Source organism: Orcinus orca, chromosome 6, assembly GCF_937001465.1.
Source record: "Orcinus orca chromosome 6, mOrcOrc1.1, whole genome shotgun sequence".
NCBI lineage: Eukaryota > Metazoa > Chordata > Mammalia > Artiodactyla > Delphinidae > Orcinus > Orcinus orca.
In genome coordinates this window covers 101,175,520-101,195,465 of record NC_064564.1, presented here as the reverse complement: position 1 = coordinate 101,195,465, position 19,946 = coordinate 101,175,520, and the positions used below count along the sequence as shown (strand labels likewise).

The 19,946-nt window shown below is 55.5% G+C and overlaps 1 protein-coding gene across 2 annotated transcripts in view; it reads right to left on the bottom strand.

Moving 5' to 3' along the window:
- Positions 1–19,946, bottom strand: part of COL27A1 (collagen type XXVII alpha 1 chain) — a 143,830-nt gene that overhangs the window by 24,397 nt on the left and 99,487 nt on the right. For both annotated transcript variants that reach the window (XR_007477910.1, XM_004269304.4), the window contains exons 30-41: positions 19,519–19,563; positions 19,390–19,434; positions 19,043–19,096; positions 17,875–17,928; positions 16,959–17,012; positions 15,731–15,784; positions 13,834–13,887; positions 9,695–9,802; positions 6,068–6,121; positions 5,849–5,956; positions 4,353–4,406; positions 3,311–3,364 (exon numbers count right to left, since the gene is read on the bottom strand). Coding sequence is in view for 1 of the 2 variants with exons in the window: in XM_004269304.4 (XP_004269352.2) it covers positions 3,311–3,364; positions 4,353–4,406; positions 5,849–5,956; positions 6,068–6,121; positions 9,695–9,802; positions 13,834–13,887; positions 15,731–15,784; positions 16,959–17,012; positions 17,875–17,928; positions 19,043–19,096; positions 19,390–19,434; positions 19,519–19,563 (738 nt within the window). In the remaining variant the exon portion in view is untranslated. The remainder of the gene's footprint in view (positions 1–3,310; positions 3,365–4,352; positions 4,407–5,848; positions 5,957–6,067; positions 6,122–9,694; positions 9,803–13,833; positions 13,888–15,730; positions 15,785–16,958; positions 17,013–17,874; positions 17,929–19,042; positions 19,097–19,389; positions 19,435–19,518; positions 19,564–19,946) is intronic.

Sequence of the window (19,946 nt, the reverse complement as noted above, 5' to 3'; positions counted from 1 at the left end):
GCTAAGCAGAGACCTTGGTCACACCCAGCTTTGCAGGGGACCAGCTGCCTAGACCTTCAACAGGTCCGTTCCCATCTCAGAGCTTTCTCAGCTGCGGAATCAGGGTGAGGAGGGGCGAAGGGGACAATGGCAATACCCATGCGGAGTGGAGTGGAATTCCATGAAATGACGCAGAAGTCCCTGCATGGTCCTCAGCAGTGACAATAATTCCAACAGCTGGCAGGCATGGCACTGCCACGGCCGCACACAGGCACTCACTGAATCCTCCCAACAACGCTACAAAGTAAGTGATATCATTCTCCCCATTTTACAGATGAGGACACTGAGGCACAAAGAGATGGTGTGAGCTGCTCAGTCATTCAGCCCCCAGTGACACAGTTCCCTTTCTCTGACCCTTGCTGGGAGAAAGTGGGCCGAGAACCAGCTTCAGGACAAACGTCCAACCCTTGATGGGAGCCCCAGAGAAGGCCCTGGGCTGCCCCGGACGGCACTCAGCAGTCGGCTAACTTGCAGGTCTTGTTCATATGACACTTTCCTATCTGCAAAACGGGATTGTCATGCCTCGCAGCACTGCTCCGAGGACCCAGTGAGCAAAGGCGTGCTGCTGCACACAGAGTAGGGGCTCAGTAGAAATTGCTGTTGTTGATAATAATAACAGCAGGGAGGCTGTGTGGCATGGAGGTGGTCAGGAAGACCGCCGGAGGAGCAGAGTTTAGAGCCGAGGTCCTTGGGCCGCGGCAGGCCACGCCGGGCCCTGGGCTACCCACAGGACAGGTGGCTGGACACCATGTGTCAGCTACAAGGAAGGTGTAAGCAGGACAGCAAGTGGCAGAACCTCAGGGCTTAGAACGTTCCAGCCCCAGACAATTAGTGTCACCTCCCATGGGGGTGCATTCTGGGCAGGGGGCTCAAGCCAGGGCACCTCCGAGCCCCCTCGCTGTTGGCAGGGATTGAAGGGGAGGCCTGAGAGGCAGGGGAGAGGAGAGCCATCCCTGGGACTGGAGCCTGTCCCAGGCCCGAATCAGTCCAGAGGGCTGGTGGCTGTACGCCTTGGCCCAGGGCCTCCGTGGCTCTTGTGGGCAGAGATCGAAGGCATGAGGGACTTGGCCCGAGGCCTAGAACCAGTCGTACCCAGGAAGGGGGGGTGGGTGGCCCAAGGAGTGGGGATTCCCTTTCCTCCCTGACCACTCTCTATGGCTCTTTGTCCCGGGGCTCCATCCCACGGTGGAGGGAGATAGCTGGGCTGGGGGGTGTCGGGGAAGGGGGCAGTGTTTACCTAGTGTGTTCCATGTGCCAGGTACTTCATGAAGTATGTTTCATACATGGTTTCATGAACTCCATATAGCAACTCTATGCTGCTGTGACCACTGGTCCCATTTTACAGATGGAGAAAATGAGGCCCAGGGAAGGAAGGGTCTTAACCAAGGCCACACAAGACTCAAGGGGATGTCTAGGCCAAAAGCCAGCTCTACAGATCTCCCCCCTCCTCCACATGTAGCTGAAGTTTGGGGATGCATTTTTTAGCACCTGAAAGCTGGCGGGGTCCCCCCATTCCCCATCTTTCTCCTTGTTCTCAGAGTCTTATCCCATTTCCCCAGTCCCTCTGGCCGCCACCTTTGGAGACAGACACATGCCCCACAGGGAAATTCCAAGTTGAACAATATATTGGCTCATCTAAGTGTCTGTTTCTGGCTGGAAAAGCAAGGCCTGGCATCGGACAGAGTCTGGATCTGGTCCTGCCACACCTCCCACTGATCCTGAGCTAGTCCTGAAGCGTCATGGAGACTCAGTTTCCCCACCTGTCAAGCGGGACCCTTACACTTCTGTGCCAGGGTCATGGTAATGATTATGGAGAAATCCTGGCTGGAGAGCTTTGCTTCGGGGGTCTTCCCCAGGAACCTGCTCTCTCCCCACCCCCCACACCTGCCGCCAAGCTCCATCCAGCTGTGGTTATTCAGTCCTGTGAGTATTTTTACTTTTGAGCTCTTTAGGGCATCATTCCACAGCCCCTAGCTCAGGGCCGAGAACATACTAAATAAATCATTATAAATCCATAAATACCTGTTGGTTAGCAGATGAATGATGCTCTCACTCATAATAATACTTATGTCAGAAAGTGCATCTGGCTGACATGTATGTGATGTCCTCCTTAGCCTCGTGTTCCCGAGGTACCCATCCACTTAACAGATGAGGCAACCAAGGCTCGGGGAACGCTGGGGCCCTGCCCAAGGCTCAGAATCAGGGCAGATCTGGGGTTAGTGTCCAGTTCTCAGCAGCCACAAGAACTGCTTCTGGGGATGCAGACGACCCAGAGTGCAGGCACCCTCTTGTTTCAGGCTCCCTGTTAATCCCTCCTACACCAGCCCCGGCAGACCGTGAGGGCCGAGGAGGGACTTGGGGTTCTGAGAGACACTTTCTGCAGCTTCCTGTGGGATGTGTCAGAGCCTGTGGCCAACTCTGATTGCAGATCTGTTCTCCAAGCAGGAGGAAGGGGCCAGCTGGACGGCAAACCAGGCCAGTGTGATTCACCCAACAGCGAGATGTAGTTAGTGGGGAGCTGACTCAGCAAAAGAAAGGCGGGTTGGTGAGCAGGGGGGCGAAGAGACAGCAGTGGGGCGCCTGCTAGGAGCCCGTTCCAGCTGACCCATCAGGGGAAGGGGGAGGGAAGGAAGGAGGGGCTCAGAGCCACTAATGTAGGAATCAGAGACTTGGGTCCTGGGCCAGCTTGGTGCTGCCTTGCAATGTGACCCTCAAACTTCTGGGCCCCCGCATTCCCACCTGCATAGTGAGGCGGGCCACGGTGATCAGCAAGGTTCCTTCTACCAGTTCCTGTCCTCTACCGAATCTGGAGCCAAGGCATGGCACCTGGACACGTCTTCCCTCTGCCTGGGCGGTTCCTGGCCTCGAAATGCAGGTACTTCTCACTCTCCATCGTAAGCCCCCTCCTGGCTCTCACTGGCTGATCTCGTTCACAAGTGAGGCTTCAATGCCCACGTTCACACAGATGATGGCATGGCATTGTTACATGACTGACGTCCATCTCCCCTGGCTCAACCAGAAGCTCCAGGAAGGCAGGAACTGCGTCCATGTTTGTTCTGGTGCCAGGCACCCATACCTGTGCTGAATGTAGGTCTAATGGCTCCTGCCTGCCGGCCACAGCTGGGGTGACACTGGCCTCCTAGCTGGCCAAGGCGTGAGCAGGGATGAGCCTGCCGTGAACCCACGCTAGCCCAGCCGCAGTGGCCCAGGGGCTTGCCCCTGCCAACCCCGCATATGAGGAAGCAGCTGCCGCCCAGGACCAGACACCCACCTTTTCGCCCTTTGGTCCAGGAGGTCCGAGGGGTCCCATGATGCCTTTGTGTCCCTGCAGGAAACAAGACGGCAGGAGGTGAGAGCATGGGGGAGGGAGGAGTCGGGAGGGAGAGGTGATGAAGGACAAGAACTCAAAGATGGAAACACCCTGGGCTGTGCGATCAGGTCCCGGCTCTGTCCCAACTCGCCGTGTGAATCTGAGCAGGCCGTGTGCCTCTCTGAGCCCTGGCCTCCCAGACATGCCATGTCGGTCCCAGACACACCGCTAAGGGGTGTCCGCTTGAGTGGCTGAAGGCTCTCCTCATGCCATCTTGGAGACCTGGGACCAGATCTCGGGAGAACCAGCTGTGTCTTCTGGGATGCGGCAGAGGCAGGGGGCAAAATGCTTGCCTCAGAGGGCTTCCCCAGGCTGGGGTGAGAACTGCACATGAAGACTTCTCCCTTGGGCTCCCGCACCCACTCTCCAGTCTCCCTCTCCTTTGCCCTCTGCTTCTCCTCCCCTCCCTGCAGTATCTCTTTCAGACACTGGATCTCACCTTCAAACTTAAGCTGTCAGGCCTTGCACACACATTCCTTAGCCTCCCCGAGCCTGTTCCCTTTTCTGAGCAAGCCCCGTGCCTCGCTGAGGCCTAGGCTCCCAGATGTGTAACATGGCTTTGGCTCAGCAGCCTCTAAGGGGGGAGTTGCCAACTTGGATGTGAAATTGGGCTAAGACCCACCCCTTCCACGGAGAGCAGCGGTGAAGCTCAGACACGAGGTGTGCGCGGCACCCACCACGGGAAGGAAGGACTCGGCGAGGCCAGGAATTGGCGGGGAGGTCCTCCTCTGTCCACCCCACCCCTGCCTGGCCCACAGGTGGTTCTCGACCCCACCCCGGTCTGTGGGCCCAGGTGTTCCCTGGGGCGAAGGGGACCGTGAATCTGCCTGCAGTGGCCCGAGGGGAGCCCTCAGCTAGGAGGAGGTGGGCGCGGCAGCCGAGGTGGCCTGAGTCCGGGCCTGCAGGGCAGAGTTCCGGAGGGGGGGAGGTGACATTTCCTTACATCGTAACCAGCCAGTCCCGGTTCTCCTTGGGCCCCCATCCGTCCTGGAGCACCCTACGAGAGGAGAAGACCCACGTTGGTACAGAGCGCCGCTCTCACGGCAGGAACGCGGGCACTCTCTCCCGCAGGCTCCAGCCCAGTGCAGCCCAGCAGCCTGGCACATCCACTCTGCCCAGAACCCAGGCCGGAGAGTCAGGTGGAGAGCAAGTGGCATCTGTCCCCTCCTCTCCGGAGCATTCCTCCCCCACCAGCCCTTCCTTCTTCCAGCTCCAGTGGTTCATGAGAGCCAATTGCTAAATTTTCCCCAATTTTGTGAGCCAATTATTAAACAAAACCATGGTGAAAAATTAAATTACATGAACTTACAGATAAATCAATTAATTATATTAAAAACATAGACGATAAATGTTCAAAACTCATCCCTTCCTAGTTATTTTACTACACTTTACTGTTATCTATGCTCATGAGGTTATTTCCGTTTGTTGAATCTGTGTGGCGGAAACACAGTCGTCCCTGGGTATCCAGAATCTGCAGGGGATCGGTTCCAGGCCCCTCTGCCGATGGGAACCCGCGGATTCGGGGGCCGACTATACCAGATCATGGAGCTCTCTTACCCATCCCCTCCCAAGTCTGCGTTCAATAACTTCGCATTGGGGCTTCCCTGGTGGCGCAGTGGTTGAGAGTCCGCCTGCCAATGCAGGGGACACGGGTTCGTGCCCCAGTCCGGGAAGATCCCACGTGCCGCGGAGCGGCTGGGCCCGAGAGCCATGGCCGCTGGGCCTGCGCGTCCGAGGCCTGTGCTCCGCAACGGGAGAGGCCACAGCAGTGAGAGGCCCGCGTACCGCAAAAAAAACCCCAAAAAACAAAAAACATCGCATTGGCAGCTTGACATCAGCCACCGTAGGAACATTTACACCACGGAATCTTACAAGTGCCACAGACCAGCACAGCTGTTAACTGGTACGCACTGGCAGCTCAGAGACACTGCATCAGCCGCGTCTGCCCCCTCCCTTGCTTCCTGTTGGGGCCCTCCTCTCCCTGCAGCAGTAAAACCCCTCAGGGACCCTCCCTTCAGGGCAGGCCGGCAACGGGCCGGGCCCCCCTCAGAGCCACCCAGGGATCTGCAGCAGCTTCACCGTGACCCCCATGAACCTCTTTCCAGTGGGAAAACTCCTTGTTCAATAAAAATCCTCCCAAGGGTCTGGTCCCCTCTCTACACCCCAGTAGCAGGGCTTGATAATAGGGGGTTATAAAGGGCTTCAGAAGACCCAAAGACCCCTTCAAATCGCCAGAAATACTGTGTTGTGTGTACTTTTCCAGGGAGAGGGGCTATAGCTTCTGTAGGTCCCAGAGGGATCCGTGATTCCAAAGAAGTGGCTGGGACAGTGGACACAGGCGTCTGGCTGAGAGCTGAGGCGGGCGATGCTTTCCTCTCTGCCCTCGGCCCCCTCTGCTCCATGCCCGACCCCTACCCCATCCACCCAGAGAGTTCTCACCGTTGGTCCCAGGCTGCCCCGGGACCCTTTAGGGCCTGGGGTGCCAGGGGGTCCGGGGTCTCCAGGGACGCCCATCTCACCCAGCTGTCCTTGGTAGCCCTTGGCACCCTGCAGTAGAGGAGAGACAGGCTGTCAGCAGGCCCCAGCAGAGGGGAGGGAAGGGTGGGGGCTGCAGGGCGGGGACATGGTGGACCCAAGCAGGAGGCGGGGGAATCCTACCTTGGCTCCCATGCGGCCCTTCTCGCCTTGCTTCCCTGGTTTTCCTTCAGGACCCTGGAAGGAAAAGGAGGGAAAGAGAGAGAAAGATGAGAACTGAGAGAATACGGAGGCAGATCCACAGTGTATCGGAACGCTCGCTCTGGAAGCAGACCGCCTGGGTTCAGACTGATTCTGCACTCAATACCCGTGTGAACTTGAGCATGACCACACCCCCTGTGGTCTATGTCTTTGCAAAGTGGGGGCAGTGGTTGTACTGGCCTCACAGAGCTGAGGATTCAACCTGGTGATACAGTATCATGCTTGCAAGGTGCCTGGTCCATAGTAAATAAGTGCTCGATAAATCACTGTTGTCATGGTTCCTGCTGGTGCCCAGGCTGTCCCAATGGGAGCAGCTCTCTGCACTGAGCCCTCTCCATGTGCCAGGCACTGTCCCACCCTTCTAGCCACCCTGAGCCTCAGGCCCCATTCGGAGCCCCTCCTGTATATGGTGACAGCCTAGGTTCCTAAAGGTGAATCGACTTGCCCAGGGTCCTGCTGGTCCAAGGCAGAGCCCTGATTCAACTGCAGATCTGTCTGATTCTGTGTCCAGGGTGCCCACTGATGACAGGCAGGCAGGAGAGGTTTCCTAGGTATGCCCTTATCTCTGAGATGTTGTGTGTCACTTCTGACAATCCCTGAGGCCATGTCCCACTGACAGGGCCCCCTCCCTCAGGGGTTGAGGCTGGAGGGGTTCCTCAAAATGGCTCTTTGTGACAGGAAGGTCAGCCAGCCTTCCCTACTCTCCCACTGGGGCACCCAGGCCACTCCCTCTGAGAGGCCACTCTGCTCCCTCCCCCAAAGGCATCCCAAAGTGCTGCTCTCCCCTGCCTTGCCCCAGGGGGCCCAACTGTCTCCACAGTTGTCAGGGAAACTCAGTTCACTGGGGCTGAGTGAGTGTAAGTGTGCGCGAGGGAGTGCAAGAGAGATGAGAGCGCAAGAGCGAGAGAAGAGAGTCCTAACCCCAGGCCCCACTGGGCTGGGATGTAGTGGGTAGGGCAGGCAGTGTTTCTGACCTGAAGGGACATCCAGACTGCCTGCAGAGGACAGTCCCCTCAAAGCCTAAACCTCAAAGGGAGCTGGGAAAAATATCTATGTTCTTGGTAAGCACTAAAGAGCTGGTTTGATTTAATCCCTTTGGCTTCATTAACAGAGGCACATGCTATAGGATGAGGGAGGTGATAATCTCACCTTGGAATAGGCATTGCACTCTAAGAGGAAGTACTGACTAATTGTGATGGAGGAGGGGTAGGAAGAACAGTGACCCTGAAAGGACCAAGCACAGAGTGCCCTGCATCCTGATGCTTGAGTCTTCACGTGACCCCGGACAAGTCCCTCCCTTTCTCTGTGCCTCAGTTTCCCCACCTCTAATATGAAGGTCTTGAACTAACCTTGCACTGTCCAATATGGTAGCCCCTAGCCACACGTGGCTGCTGGGCACTTGAAATGTGGCTATTGTGACTGAGGAACTGGATTTTTAATCAATTAAATTTTAATTAACTTTAAATTTTAAAACTGGTAATTCAATGACTGGAAAACTTCTAACATTTTTGGAACAACTTGGGATATGAATCTACATTTTCAATTGTATGTTTTATGAAATCTAAATACAGCTCAAGTATTTCCAGTGAAAATATAGCATCTGAATTGAGATGTGCTCTAAGTGTAAGTGACACACTGGATTTCAAAGACTTACAAAAAAAAAGTACGCAAAATAGCTTATTAATGATTTTTTACGTTGATCACACGTTGATATGTTAGTATTTTGGATAGATTGTGCTAAATATATTATTAAAATGAATTTTACCTATTTCTTTTTACTTTTTAAAAATATAACTATTAGAAGATTTTAAATTACACATGCAACTCCTATTCTGTTTCTACCAGACAGCATTGGACTTGACAATCTCAAGGTCTTTTGCTCCTCCAGTAATTAAATGCTAACTAATCATCATGGCCCCAACGATGAGCCAGACACGATGTCCGAACTCCGTATCATATCTCATCCAATTCTGGCCACAGGGCTGGGAGGAAGGGACTATTTATGTTAGAGCTAAAGAAACAGGCTCAGGGGGATGAAGACCCTGTCAACGGGTCACCCAGCTAGGTAGAATGAAATGTGGATTCTTACTTTCTGGGACACCCCTTTTCCTAGGCTGGTCCTGTTTGGGCAGTTGTGAATCATGATTACAGGAGCTGGTGGCATTTACCAGCAGAATGAGGTGATCGCAATGGCTGATCCCTTGTCAGAAGGAGAAGCAAGTCAGTGACCAAGAATTCAGTACAGGGTCAGGGAGACAGAAGTCTCCCCCAGGACCGGGCAGCCGGCTGGCCGCTTGTTCTGACAGCTCCTCTCCAGCTGAGAGCATCCCCGATGGTGAGGGAAACCCTGAATAAGGGCTAGAGCACCCAGTTGGGTGAGGCTGTGCGGCCAGAATGAAGACCTTTGCTGGGCCCCCATCCATACAGATGTATTTCTGGAAAGGCTTTGATGGCTCATAAAATTCTATTTTTAAATCCTTCACTGTTTCCAGGCCACAGAGTGGGAGATTCTTGTTCTGCAGCCCTGATGCCAAAGAGACTCAAATACAGGCCTCTCATCACCTCTGTCACCTGGCACACACTCAGTCTGGCCCCAGCGAACCTCTTTCCAGTTCCAGTGTATGAGGACTGGCAGTGACAGCAAAATACAGACATAAACACTGCTACCACCACCGCCAGCACCATCCCCATCACCAGAGCCACTGTCACAGCACTGCCACTGCCATCACCATCACCAACAATAATACCACCACCGTCACTACCACACTAACACCACCATCATCACTTCTATCGCCACCATCACCATCACCGCCACCACCAGCTTCCAGTCACTTGCTCCTCCAAATTCATAAAGATAATTTTTTATATTTCTGGTGCATTTTATAAAGTGCTTTCCTATCCAAAGTTTCATCAACTCTTCAGATGAAAAAAAAACAAGGCTCAGAGAGAGGCAGTGATGTGCTCAAAGTCACGTTGACAGTGGGTGCTCGAGCAAGAACCCAGCCTTTGGACTCTAGGTCAGGGCTATTTCTGCCACATGTTGCTGCCCATTCCACAGTCATGATGCTCAAAAGTTCACTGAGAAAGAGCCCCTGCAACACTGGACCTCAAAATGATCTCAGTGCACATTCTTCCAAATCCTTCATCATACCAAGGGTGCGGCCCAGAGAGGGCAAGGGCAAGTGAAAGGTCACACAGCAAGCTGCTGATGGAGAATTGGGCCAGTGCCTCTCCTGCTAAGTTTAGTGTGGCTGAATGTGGGGGTGGGCAGGACGAGGTCAGCAGGGGCCAGGTTTGTGCAGGGCACGGCAACCAGGCTAAGGAGACCGATGTTATTCCTGTGGGCACTCGGGAGGCGTGGGAAGGTTAGGCCAGGGAGGGACACAGTCAGGTTGGTTCTCCGTGAAACTCTCATGTGAAGGAAGGATCACAGCACAAGACCCTCTGGCAGCAGCAGTCAAAAGACCTCCCACCCAACTGCCTGAACAGGCCCAAGTGTTATTCTCACCCAGGAGTCCCAAGTGCTGGCACACAGCTGTGCACACTCACCCGGACGCCAGTGATGCCAGGGGGGCCAGGCGGCCCGTCCTCACCCTTCAGTCCCTCCTGGCCCTTCTCGCCACGTTCACCGTCGGGCCCGGGGTCACCCCTGTCCCCCTGGGTTGAAAAGGCATGAGGAGGGGAGAGAGAGAAAGAGAGAATAAGTGTCACCAAGTCCATCAGAGGCGCCAAACCTCAGGGCTCCATTTGGATGTCCACGGCAGACCTGCCCCTGGATTCCCCCGATGGTTCTGCCCAAAGGGTCAGCCTGGTAGAGACAGCACGCAGCACGTGACAGTTTCTAGTGTCCATGCCTGGGCCATGGAGGGAGCTGCTCAGAAAGAAGAGACGACCCTGACCACGCCCACCCCGTGGAGTTTACAGGAAAGAAACAGGTTGGGAGAGTAGGACGATTTCTCCCCAATGCTGTAGACACACTGGGAGGACAAGAGTCTTAAGAAGCCGAAGGAAATTTTTTTAAACTTTTTTTTCCTTCTCTTTTTTCTTTTTGGCTGCCCCACGCGCAGCATGTGGGATCTTATTTCTCCGACCAGGGATCAAACCCGCGCCCCCTGCGGTGGAAGCATGGAGTCCTAACCCCTGGACCGCCAGGGATGTCCCAAGAAGCTGAAGGAAATTTTTATAAAGGAAAAAATTCACCCGATTCTACCTCTTGGAACAAACTCTTTCCATGCTTCTGAGTTGTATTTTCAACCCTCACTTACACAAACAGTTTACAATAATAAGTAGAAGGTAACCGTCTCGATTGCTACATACCAGGCTCAGAGCAGTGGAACAACTGTTCCACAGCAACGAAGTTAGTAAATTTAGCTTTAAAGGCATAATCCAACTGCACTGCATGTTTCCACCTATTTTTTTTTTTTAACGTCTTACTCTGTTTACTGTGAGTACGCGCTCCCTTTGCTGTCTGCCCCGCATCCTTCGCATTCTCACTGGCTGCGGTACATTCCCCCTGTTGAGTGGGTGGCAGCGAACGCTTACATAGCACTTGCCATTCCAGGCCGTGTTCTGGAAGGCTAGGCTGTGCCAGGATGGGGCATGGGCTGTTGCCCTCGGCCCCATGAGCAGAGCAGGGGGTGCAGCAGGGGCAGTGGGGGGGGGGAGGAGCGGGGCAGCGCCCATCACAAGGCCACCTCCACTGGGGCTTGTGGCCAGTCTGCAGGTGGCTGAGCTGTGACGGTACAGAGAGGCCCCCAGGAAAGGGTAGGAGGAAGGGGTGGGCAGAGGAGAGGTTCAGAGAGGCAGAGAGCGTCTTTGCCATTTTTGTTTTCCGGTGCCACACTTTATGAGGGACGCTGATAAACTGGTGTGCGTCCAGGAGAAAGAGTACGGTGCACAGGGCAAGCAGCTGGAGCCTGGGAACCAGACCGCGGAGAGCACAGCCCACAGGCTGGTCTTGCTGGGGCCCCAGGTTCTGGGCGTGAACAGCTGGGGCGCAGGATGGCCGGGGTAGTTTCTAGCTCTGGTCCAGGAGGACGTCCAATGAGAGGTGTCCAGAGATGACACAGATGAGGGAGGGAAGCTCCAAGCTGAGGTGTGGGCCAGTGCAGAGCAGATCTGGGCACCAGGAAAGGGTCGGACAGGTTGGTGTCTGAGGTCCCTTCGCACGGAGATTCTCAGATTCCAAACTCAGCCTGGCAGGGAGACGGGGCCGGCCCTGATGCCCCACTTGCAGACTTTCTTGGCTCCAGGATTCTCCTTCTGGCCTGTCAACCTGGCCACCTGCTCTCCTAGCTCTCAGAGGCAGGCAGCCCATTCCAGGTGGCTGGGCTGGATTTCTGTGAGGGGCCCTAGCCTGGGCCCTGCAGGGGCACAGGCTCCAGAGACTACCCAGACCCCCAGAGCCTGGGCTCCCACACAGCTGGGGTGGGCGACCCTGTGGATCCCATGCAGAATGGGGTCTGGGGGGTGGAGGGCTAGGGAATCCCAGAACCCAGGACATCTGTCAGTGCTCAGAGGAGCCTTACAAGTTGCCTAGCTCAACCCTCCTACTTACGGATGGGGAAACTGAGGCCCAGAGAGAGGTACAGACTTCCTAGTACCACATGTGAGTCCATGGCAGAGCATGGGTGAGACCTTGGGTTCTGGTTCCTTCTAATTCCAAGGTTCTCTGCTCAGGGGACAATACCTTCCTCACCCGTGGATTCAAATCTTGCTGCCACCTCTCAATAGCTGTGTGACTTGGGCAAGTTTCCCCATTTGCAAAATAAGCACCAAAGGGTTACTGTGGGGAGTGAAAGAGCTAATCCATGTAAATGATAGCTTAGCATAGCATCCAGTGCACGAGCACTGGATAAACATTACTTATTACTAGGAATCACCACCACTGTTGCCACCACCAGCTGGTTATCTCAAAAGACATAATCAGCATAAACTATAAAGTGCTGTGCATGTCCGAGAGGTTGTTTTCACCATGAAGGTGATGCTTGGACAAATACCATAAAGGAAACAGATTCTCTCCTGGATTCACACAAGGACCTGGGAGGATGCCGTACATCTGCCGGACTACTCCGGCCCAAGGTCTAGGGTGGCACTGGCTTCGGAGGGAGTGAGAGAAGCAGCCAGGGCTGAGGAGCCATGACAAGTGAGCAGGAAAGACTGTGTGAGACACCCAAGTCTGGAAGACTCCCTCCCATCCCACCTCAGCAAAGATTCCAAGGAGAAGAAAGGTGGCTGCCCAGAAGCGAAGGAGGTCCCCGCATTGTGCCTCGGTTTCCTCATCTGTCAAGTGGGGATGGTAATGAATCCAGCTCGGAGGATTACTTGGAGGATTAAATGGGTCCATTCATGTAAAGCTCGTAAGGCAGGTGATGCAAGGATGGTGAGTACACAGAGCATTTTAGCCAGAATGTTCGTCAGCATTCATCACGACTCACGCAGACATTTGGCAAAGGGTGTGGAGAAGCCATCAAGTGCTCTGGGTCTCCGGAGCCAGACCCAGTTACACCCTGGGATACAGCAGGGCTGGAGGTGAGAGAAGGTAGACAGATGGCAGACAGGGGGCGCTCTCGACCTTGCAAGCAAAACACAGGTTGATGGGAAGCCAGACAGGGGCTTGTCACAGAGGCATCCTGGGAGGTGGGGAAGCCCCGGACCCAGGGCAATTATGTGGATGGAGGTCAAGAGAGGCTCAGATAAGAGTGGTGCTTATCTGAGGTCACATGGAGAGTCAATGGGTGACAAAGGGAATGCTGGGATGTGGCACTTGGGATCCTGAGCTGGGCAACTGACAGGTCAGCCCTGGGGAAAACCCACCTAATGGTCCAGGACTAGGCCAGGGCTGGTAAGTCAGAGAGTGAACGTGCCCAGGGGTTCAGGGGAGCCCTGGTGCCTCCTTAAGGCCCCAGCATCTGGGGCTGACAGATGAATCTATGGAATGTAGCAGGGCTGAGTCAGGCCCACATGCTTTGGTGCCAGTGAGCCCTGGGTTTGAATTTTGGATTTTCCACTCACAGCGCTAGACTGTAGATGAATACACCTCGGCCTGAGCCTCAGTTTCTTCACCTTTAGAATGGGCGCATGGTGCAGAGAGGTAGCCGAGGCTTGGGTCTTGCCTGTGCCAATTACTAGCAGTGTGTCCTTGGACAAGCGGTTTAACCTCTCCGAGTCTCAGTTTCTTCATCCAAAGACAGATTTTACCCCACAGCACTAACTGAGATGATACATACAAAGGGCTTAGCACAGTCCCTGATACACATGTGTCTTGTTCTCCGTAAACAGTGGCTATGGGTCATGGGTGGTGATTATTGTTCTCCTGATCTTTTAGGATGTTTGGAGGATAACAGATATCAAAGCTGCTGGCTCTGGGCCTGGCACAGAGCAGGGATTCAGGTACCACCCTGAGCCAAGAGAAGCTGCAGTTTCAAGGAGAAGGGTAGCAGTGAGGAGTGGAAGGTGGGGCTGGCCCCTGGTCTTGCCTGAGCAGGGTAGAGGGCGGGTGCTGGACAGGGCTCACCCCCACCCATCCTGCTCTCCCTGGGAGTAAGAGGGCTGACCTCAGAGCTTATGGGAACATGGTGCTTCTGGGGGAAAACTTAGGACTTGGATGGGAGGACAGTGGGGGCAGAGGGAGAAGGCAGTTCCAGAACATTCTCGCCCCCCAGACTCTGCACCAGAAGGACGCTTACCTTCAGCCCGTCGGGCCCTGCAGGGCCACTGTCACCCTCGAGGCCTGGCTCTCCCTGGAAAGGGTAGTGGGGAAAGATGAGGAGACATTACTGGGGAGGGGGTCCCAGTGTGTTTTATGTCCTCCTCCTCCTTGGGACAAGACCCCAACCCCTGATCTCCTGGTAGGAGGGGCCTGGCACGGCCAGTAAACAGTGGAGCAGACCCCCAAGCCACAGCCTGTTCTGTGTTCAGGGTGGGGTGAGGTAGGGGCTGCACGAGTTAGAAGGTGCTGGTCCTGTGTCTAGGTGGGCTGGTTGGAATGGGCAGGTGGAGCAGCCTACTGGTTGAAAAGGTTTTGACGTCAGACAGATCTCGATGCCTCCACTGGGCTTCCCATTCACTGGTAGTCTGGCCACAAGCAAACTCCTTAGCCCCCATGGGTGTCTGTTTTCTTATCTGAAAATGGGGCTGATACACTTCCTTTAAGGGTTCCTATGAGACACAGTATAAGCACCCCACAGATAGTAGCCATTAGATATATTCTTCCTGGAATCTGGAGTGAGCCCTCATGGAGTGCCTTGGTGGAATCTCAGTTCTCAGACGAGGAAAGTGAGGCCATCCCTCAGACTTTCTTGCCAGCAAGTGTTGGAATGATACCAAGACCCTGAATCCCATCTGACCTTAAGCCAGGTTCCCTGCTTGCCTTTCTAGCTCCAAAGATGCCCTTGGATGCCTCAGTAATCTAAATGGCTGTCAAGTTAAGTTTGTGTCTCTCTCTGCTTTTTCACAGCTGTTCAGCATCTGAGCTGGAAGGGGCCTCAGAAGTCATCAGATGCAGGAATGGCAAAGATGGGAGGACAGGTGTGTAGATTCCACCCCTCTTGTGCCCATGGCAGACATCACTAATCTATCTACTAGAACGTGGCTCCATGAGGACAGGGCCTTCTGTTACTCACTGCTGTGACGTGCCTGGCACACAGTGGGCATCACGTGACTGCACGTCATTCTCTTTCCTAGTGAGCCCAGAAGGAGCCTCAGGATCCTTCTTAACATGGCACTCCAAGAAACTGTACTGCTCAATCTTCCTTGACAGACAAGATTGCCATCTGAAGACTTCAAGCTCCATGCTCATCCTCTCTTGCCCTGTGGCCCTCTCCTCTCATTCTATGTCTTAACTCAATTTGAGGAGCCTCTTAACTTCGGGCAGGGAGTAACACGAGGCATTGGAAAAAGGGAAAAATGAGAAGTCGGACTGGGGGCCTGGTGTCTCCATGAGCCAAGCCCCCCTACACTAACTCCCCCTCACTCCTGGGCTGCACCTTCCCCATCTGAAAGATGCTAGAGGATGCCTGCTCTGTATCTCTCACAGCACCCTGGGGTCTCCATTCAGACAGGGATCTTATAAATCAGGCACAGAGCATAGACAGGTGGACACAGAGGCATCCCAAACCTTCTCAGAGGAAGCCAAACTCAGTGGGTTTCTTTTGGTAAAGGGGAAGATAACCTTTCAGATAACCTTCCATGGAACAGTTTTAGGGATGGTAAGAGGTGTTTTTCAATAAAAGCACTTGGAGGTCAAATAAGTTTGGAGACTGTGGATTAACCCTCCCCAAACGCCAATTTCTTGGTTGCAGGCCTTCTCAGAGCCTTGAAAATGCTACTGCTAACGTGTAAGGGGGAACACCGAGCACACAGAATCTCAAACATTTTGACCACAGAATGCTTTTCTCTGAGGAGCGCCTCTGCATTGTGGAGATGCTGGCCCGCCGAGGGAGACCGGATAAGGCTGCAGAGATTCAGTCTGTTTCTGCAGCTGAGGAAACTGAGGCTCAGGGAAGCTGAGTAAAGCCCTTCCCCCCTCCAGACAGCCAGGGAGGGGTGGGACTTTCCAGGGAGAATGAATTTGCTTCGACTTACCCGCTGCCCGATGAGGCCCGGCTCCCCAGGGGTGCCCAGAGGCCCAAGGTCACCCTAGGAGAAGCCAAACACAAGTCCATGGGTGGGGGGATAGGACCAGCCTCAGCCCTCACCTTCTTGTTCTCACTGGTTCTGACTGGGAGGAGCGGGGAGTGGAGCTGAGGAAGCTCTTTCTCCCCAGGACCAGAGAGAAATTGTAAAATGCCAACCAGAGCCCCGGTTCCCAAGAAGCCCTGGACAGGTCAGGATCACGACCGCCAGCATCACCACCACCATCACAGCTCAGCTCACACTTACATAGTGCTGTTCTAAGTGCCTTTTCATTTCACACATTTAACTGTCACAACAACCCTGCCAGGAGAGATATCTTCTTTTACAAAGGAAGAGACAGAGAGACCGCAGCTTAAGTAACCAGCCCGAGCTCTTGAGGCTAGTAAGTGACAGATTCAGGATCCAAACCTGGGTAGTTTGGCTCCAGGGAATATCGGATGCAGAGATGGCAACTCTGAGGCTGACCACCTTCTTTTTTCTCCCTCCCTGAGAACCTTGGAGAGAAACCCAAAGAAGGAAGAGGCCCTAAATGAACCAGAATAAATGTCACCCAGCTCCTCCAAAAGACCCCAGAAGGGTCCTTCTCATGTGGGGATTTCAAAGCTACACTCTCTCCCTGCTGGTGTCTGAGGGCACAGAGAGGAGGCAGAGCTCCGGGCCCCCAGCCCTGCCGCGGCCAGAACCATCCCATTACTACCTGTTGTATATATGGGTTGGTTTCCTGCATTATTCAAGCAAAGGATTCTGGAACTACGTCAAGACTGACAGTCCCAGGCCTCCGGGGCCTGCATAGGGAGCAGGTCCTCTTCCAACAGCAGCGCGGGGAGGGGTCTCTCCCCAGAGCCCAGGGATCCATGGGCTCCTGTTTCCCTGCAGGTAATGAGGGGCACCAGTGCTGAAATGCAGATGGTATCGCAGGAGGCCAGGAGGTATGGCCGTCCCAGCGTGGGGCAGGTGCCAGAGAAAACACTGCCAGACAGGGGGCAGGGATGGGGGCTCCGGGCTGGCTGGGCCATCCGCCGTGGCCATGGCCAGGCCCTGCTCCCCAGCCGGGAGCACAGAGAACCCATTATCCCGGGCACAAGAAAGGCCTGTTTCTCCTCCACGGAGACGATGGGGCCGCCAGCTGGGAGCTGGTTTCAACAAGCCATTTTTCTCTTCTTTCATCCCACCTTACCTTCATTCCAGCTTCCCCAGGAAGGCCTGGTTCTCCCACTGCACCTGGTAGCCCCTGCAAGAAAATGCCATTGGTCCTTCCTAGAGCAAGGGCTGGGCCCTGGTTGTAAGGGAGGAGATAACTGAGGCAGGCCCAGAGACGGCAAGGGACATGCCCGAGGTCACTCAGCGTGAGAGACACAGAGCTGGGAGCAGGCTGCAGCCTTCTGGGAGCTTAGAGTTGGGACAAGTCAGATGGGGGTGACTGGGCTCAGGCTGCTGAGCGCCGGGGCTGCCCAGAGACTGCTGGAGCCCCTCCCTCCCCACGAGTGTGGTTTGCCCAGGAGGAGCCCATTGGCAAGCATGCGGAGGAAAATTTCATGATTCACGTAACAACAGAGGAGGAAGCCAACGGATGCTGCATTCAGGGCCGAGGGATTCCTGCCCTTCTCTCTGCAGCTGGGCCAGGATGACAAGGGCGGGAGGGATCCTGAGTTACCACCATGGGCATGGCTGCAGCCCCTGCATAAACCCTGGGGCTGTTTTCTCCTCTGGGTGAGGCACGGGTGTCTGAGGCCCCTTCCAAGCTCCTCGCTGCATGACCTTAAGGGGACTGCTTCTGCAGTCAAACCTCTGTGTCGGGGTGAAATCCCAGCAGGGTCGGGGCAGGGGGCATTGCTGCTCTCCATGGTGCCGAAAAAGAGGCACCGCCAACCCCCATGCCGGTCCTGGCACAGCTGCATCCCACCCGCTGCCCCCGGGATCGGGAGCCCAGCCCCTCAGCCTACGGCATCATGGTGGATCTGCCCTCTCTGCCAGGGCCTCTCCCCATCAGTCTCTGCAGTACACAGGACAGGGGCCCTGGAGGAGGACGGCTGGGAGGGGCTGATTACCTCCCCAGCAGCACCACGGGACGAACAAGGGTCCTCCGCACTCACCTTGGGTCCCATCTCTCCTGGAGGGCCAACTGGCCCCTGGGGTCCCTGAGGGCCCTGGAAGATAGACAGACACACAGACAGTTGGGAGAAGCCAGCCTGGGCCCTCTTTGGGGTCTAAGGCTCAATAATGCAGTCTGGAGAGGCGGGTGAGGGAGAGAACCCGTAGAATCCGGGACTCTGCAGCCCATGCCCTCACCCACCCCTCGCTGAGGGTCCTGGTGCCTGCAGCTCTCCCCGCAGCCCTTGTCCAGTGCACTCCCGCCAACCCCTCCGCCTCTTCTCCTAGTCACCTACCTAAGACCCAGGGTGGCCTCCCCTGCTCAGAAGCCTTTGGGCTCCCAAGCTTTGCTCACTCTGTCCCCTCTGCCTGGAATGACCTTTCACCCACTCAGTCGTGGTCAGTCCATTGTTCAAAAGGGCGTCTACCTGAGCTTCCAGACGTGGGACTACAGCGCGGCCTCCAGTCCTCCCCCTGCCCCACCCAGATTCCTCCTCCTGGGCCCCGAGACTGTGCTCTCCTCTCCACCACTAGAAGCACCCTCCACAGCCTCCTCACAGGGCTCCCCAACACACGGGATGTCCTCCCAAACCCATCCTTCCCACGAGAATTTCTGCAGGGCTCCTCTGTTTCAAACCTCTCAATAGCTCACTATTGCCTTTGGGACAAACAGCAAACTCTGTCCGCAGCTTCGGGTGACTGGCCCCTGCGGCCTCTTCCTGCCTTCCCTGAGGTCCAGCTCTCTCCATTCTGGGCACGCTGGACTCCGCAGTGCCCACTCAGCGTGTTAGTTTATTCTCATGTTGCCCTCCCTCCTTCGGAGACCTGAAGGACTCCGTTCCCTCCGCTTCTCACTGTGCCAAGCACTCTACACACATCTTCTTATTTCATCCTCACAACAGGGTGTAAAGGTAGGAACAATTATTCCCATCTTACTGGCATGAAAACTGAGGCTGGAAGGCAAGGGAGCTTAGACTCAACGCAGAGCTCCTGACCTCCCTGGCCAGTGCTCTCTCCCTGACCCGCCCCCGGGGCGGTAGAGCCCCGGCACTGTCCCTCTCCAGCCCCTCTCCTTGTCTGACTGCAGGACCCACACCCCCGGGTGGGTGACCCAGCTGAGACCAGCCTGCCAGGGGCAAAGATGCAAAGAGAGAGGGCAAGGGCACTTACCGGTTCTCCTGGGAGGCCCTTGGTACCTGGGGGGCCGGAGGGACCCGGGATGCCCTGCAGGGACAAACAAAGGTGACCTTAGTCCCTCCATGGCCTTCTCTACCCTGCCTGTCCCCTGGGTCTCAGTCAAGCTGTCGTAGCAAATGAGGGTCCGACCCCACCCTCTGCCCTGTGACAGACGGGAGACTGAGTTCCAGAGGGGAGGAGACATACTGGAGAGTCCTCAGGGCAGGAGTGGGCAGCTAGAACCTTCGGGATTTCCACAGCAGGATGGGAACTTGGCTAAAGTGGTTATTTTCTCCCCGCGAAGTCCCACGGAGAGAACTTCATGAACCGGTGCTACTTACAGGAAAGCCTCGTGTGCCCAGGTGCCCTCGCTCGCCAGCCACGCCCTGGAAGCACATTTGGGTTTGTTAGAAGCATGTATGACAAAGCAGGGAGTGCGGAGAGGGGCTGGCAGCCTCGGCCTGACATACCTGCTGCCCAGGCTGGCCTGGTCTGCCCTGTAGTCCTGTGGGGCCCTGCAGGAAGCAAAGCATGAGGTTGGGAGAGGGTGCTGGGGAGGACCCTTCACGGAGAAGGGACGCCCGCTCCCACAGGAGATCTAAGGAACCCATGGGGTCATGGCAACCACCCCCTCCCCAGTGTGCAGACGGGAAAACTCAGGGGAGGGGCTCGCCATAGTCACCAGGTGCTCTGGGCCGAGAACCAAGGACCCCCGGGTCCTGAAGGGGTCAGAAGCAGTCTCGGCTCTCAGGGGCCCGGGAGGGGCTTGGGGGTCAGAGGCCATGCGTGATTCCTCCTCACTCTGTCTCATTCATGCGCTTTTTCTCTCTCAGTCTGATCGCTCATTCTCCCTTCCCTGCCCCCATGCTGGGGGCTTGCCAGCATCAGGAAGAGTGGC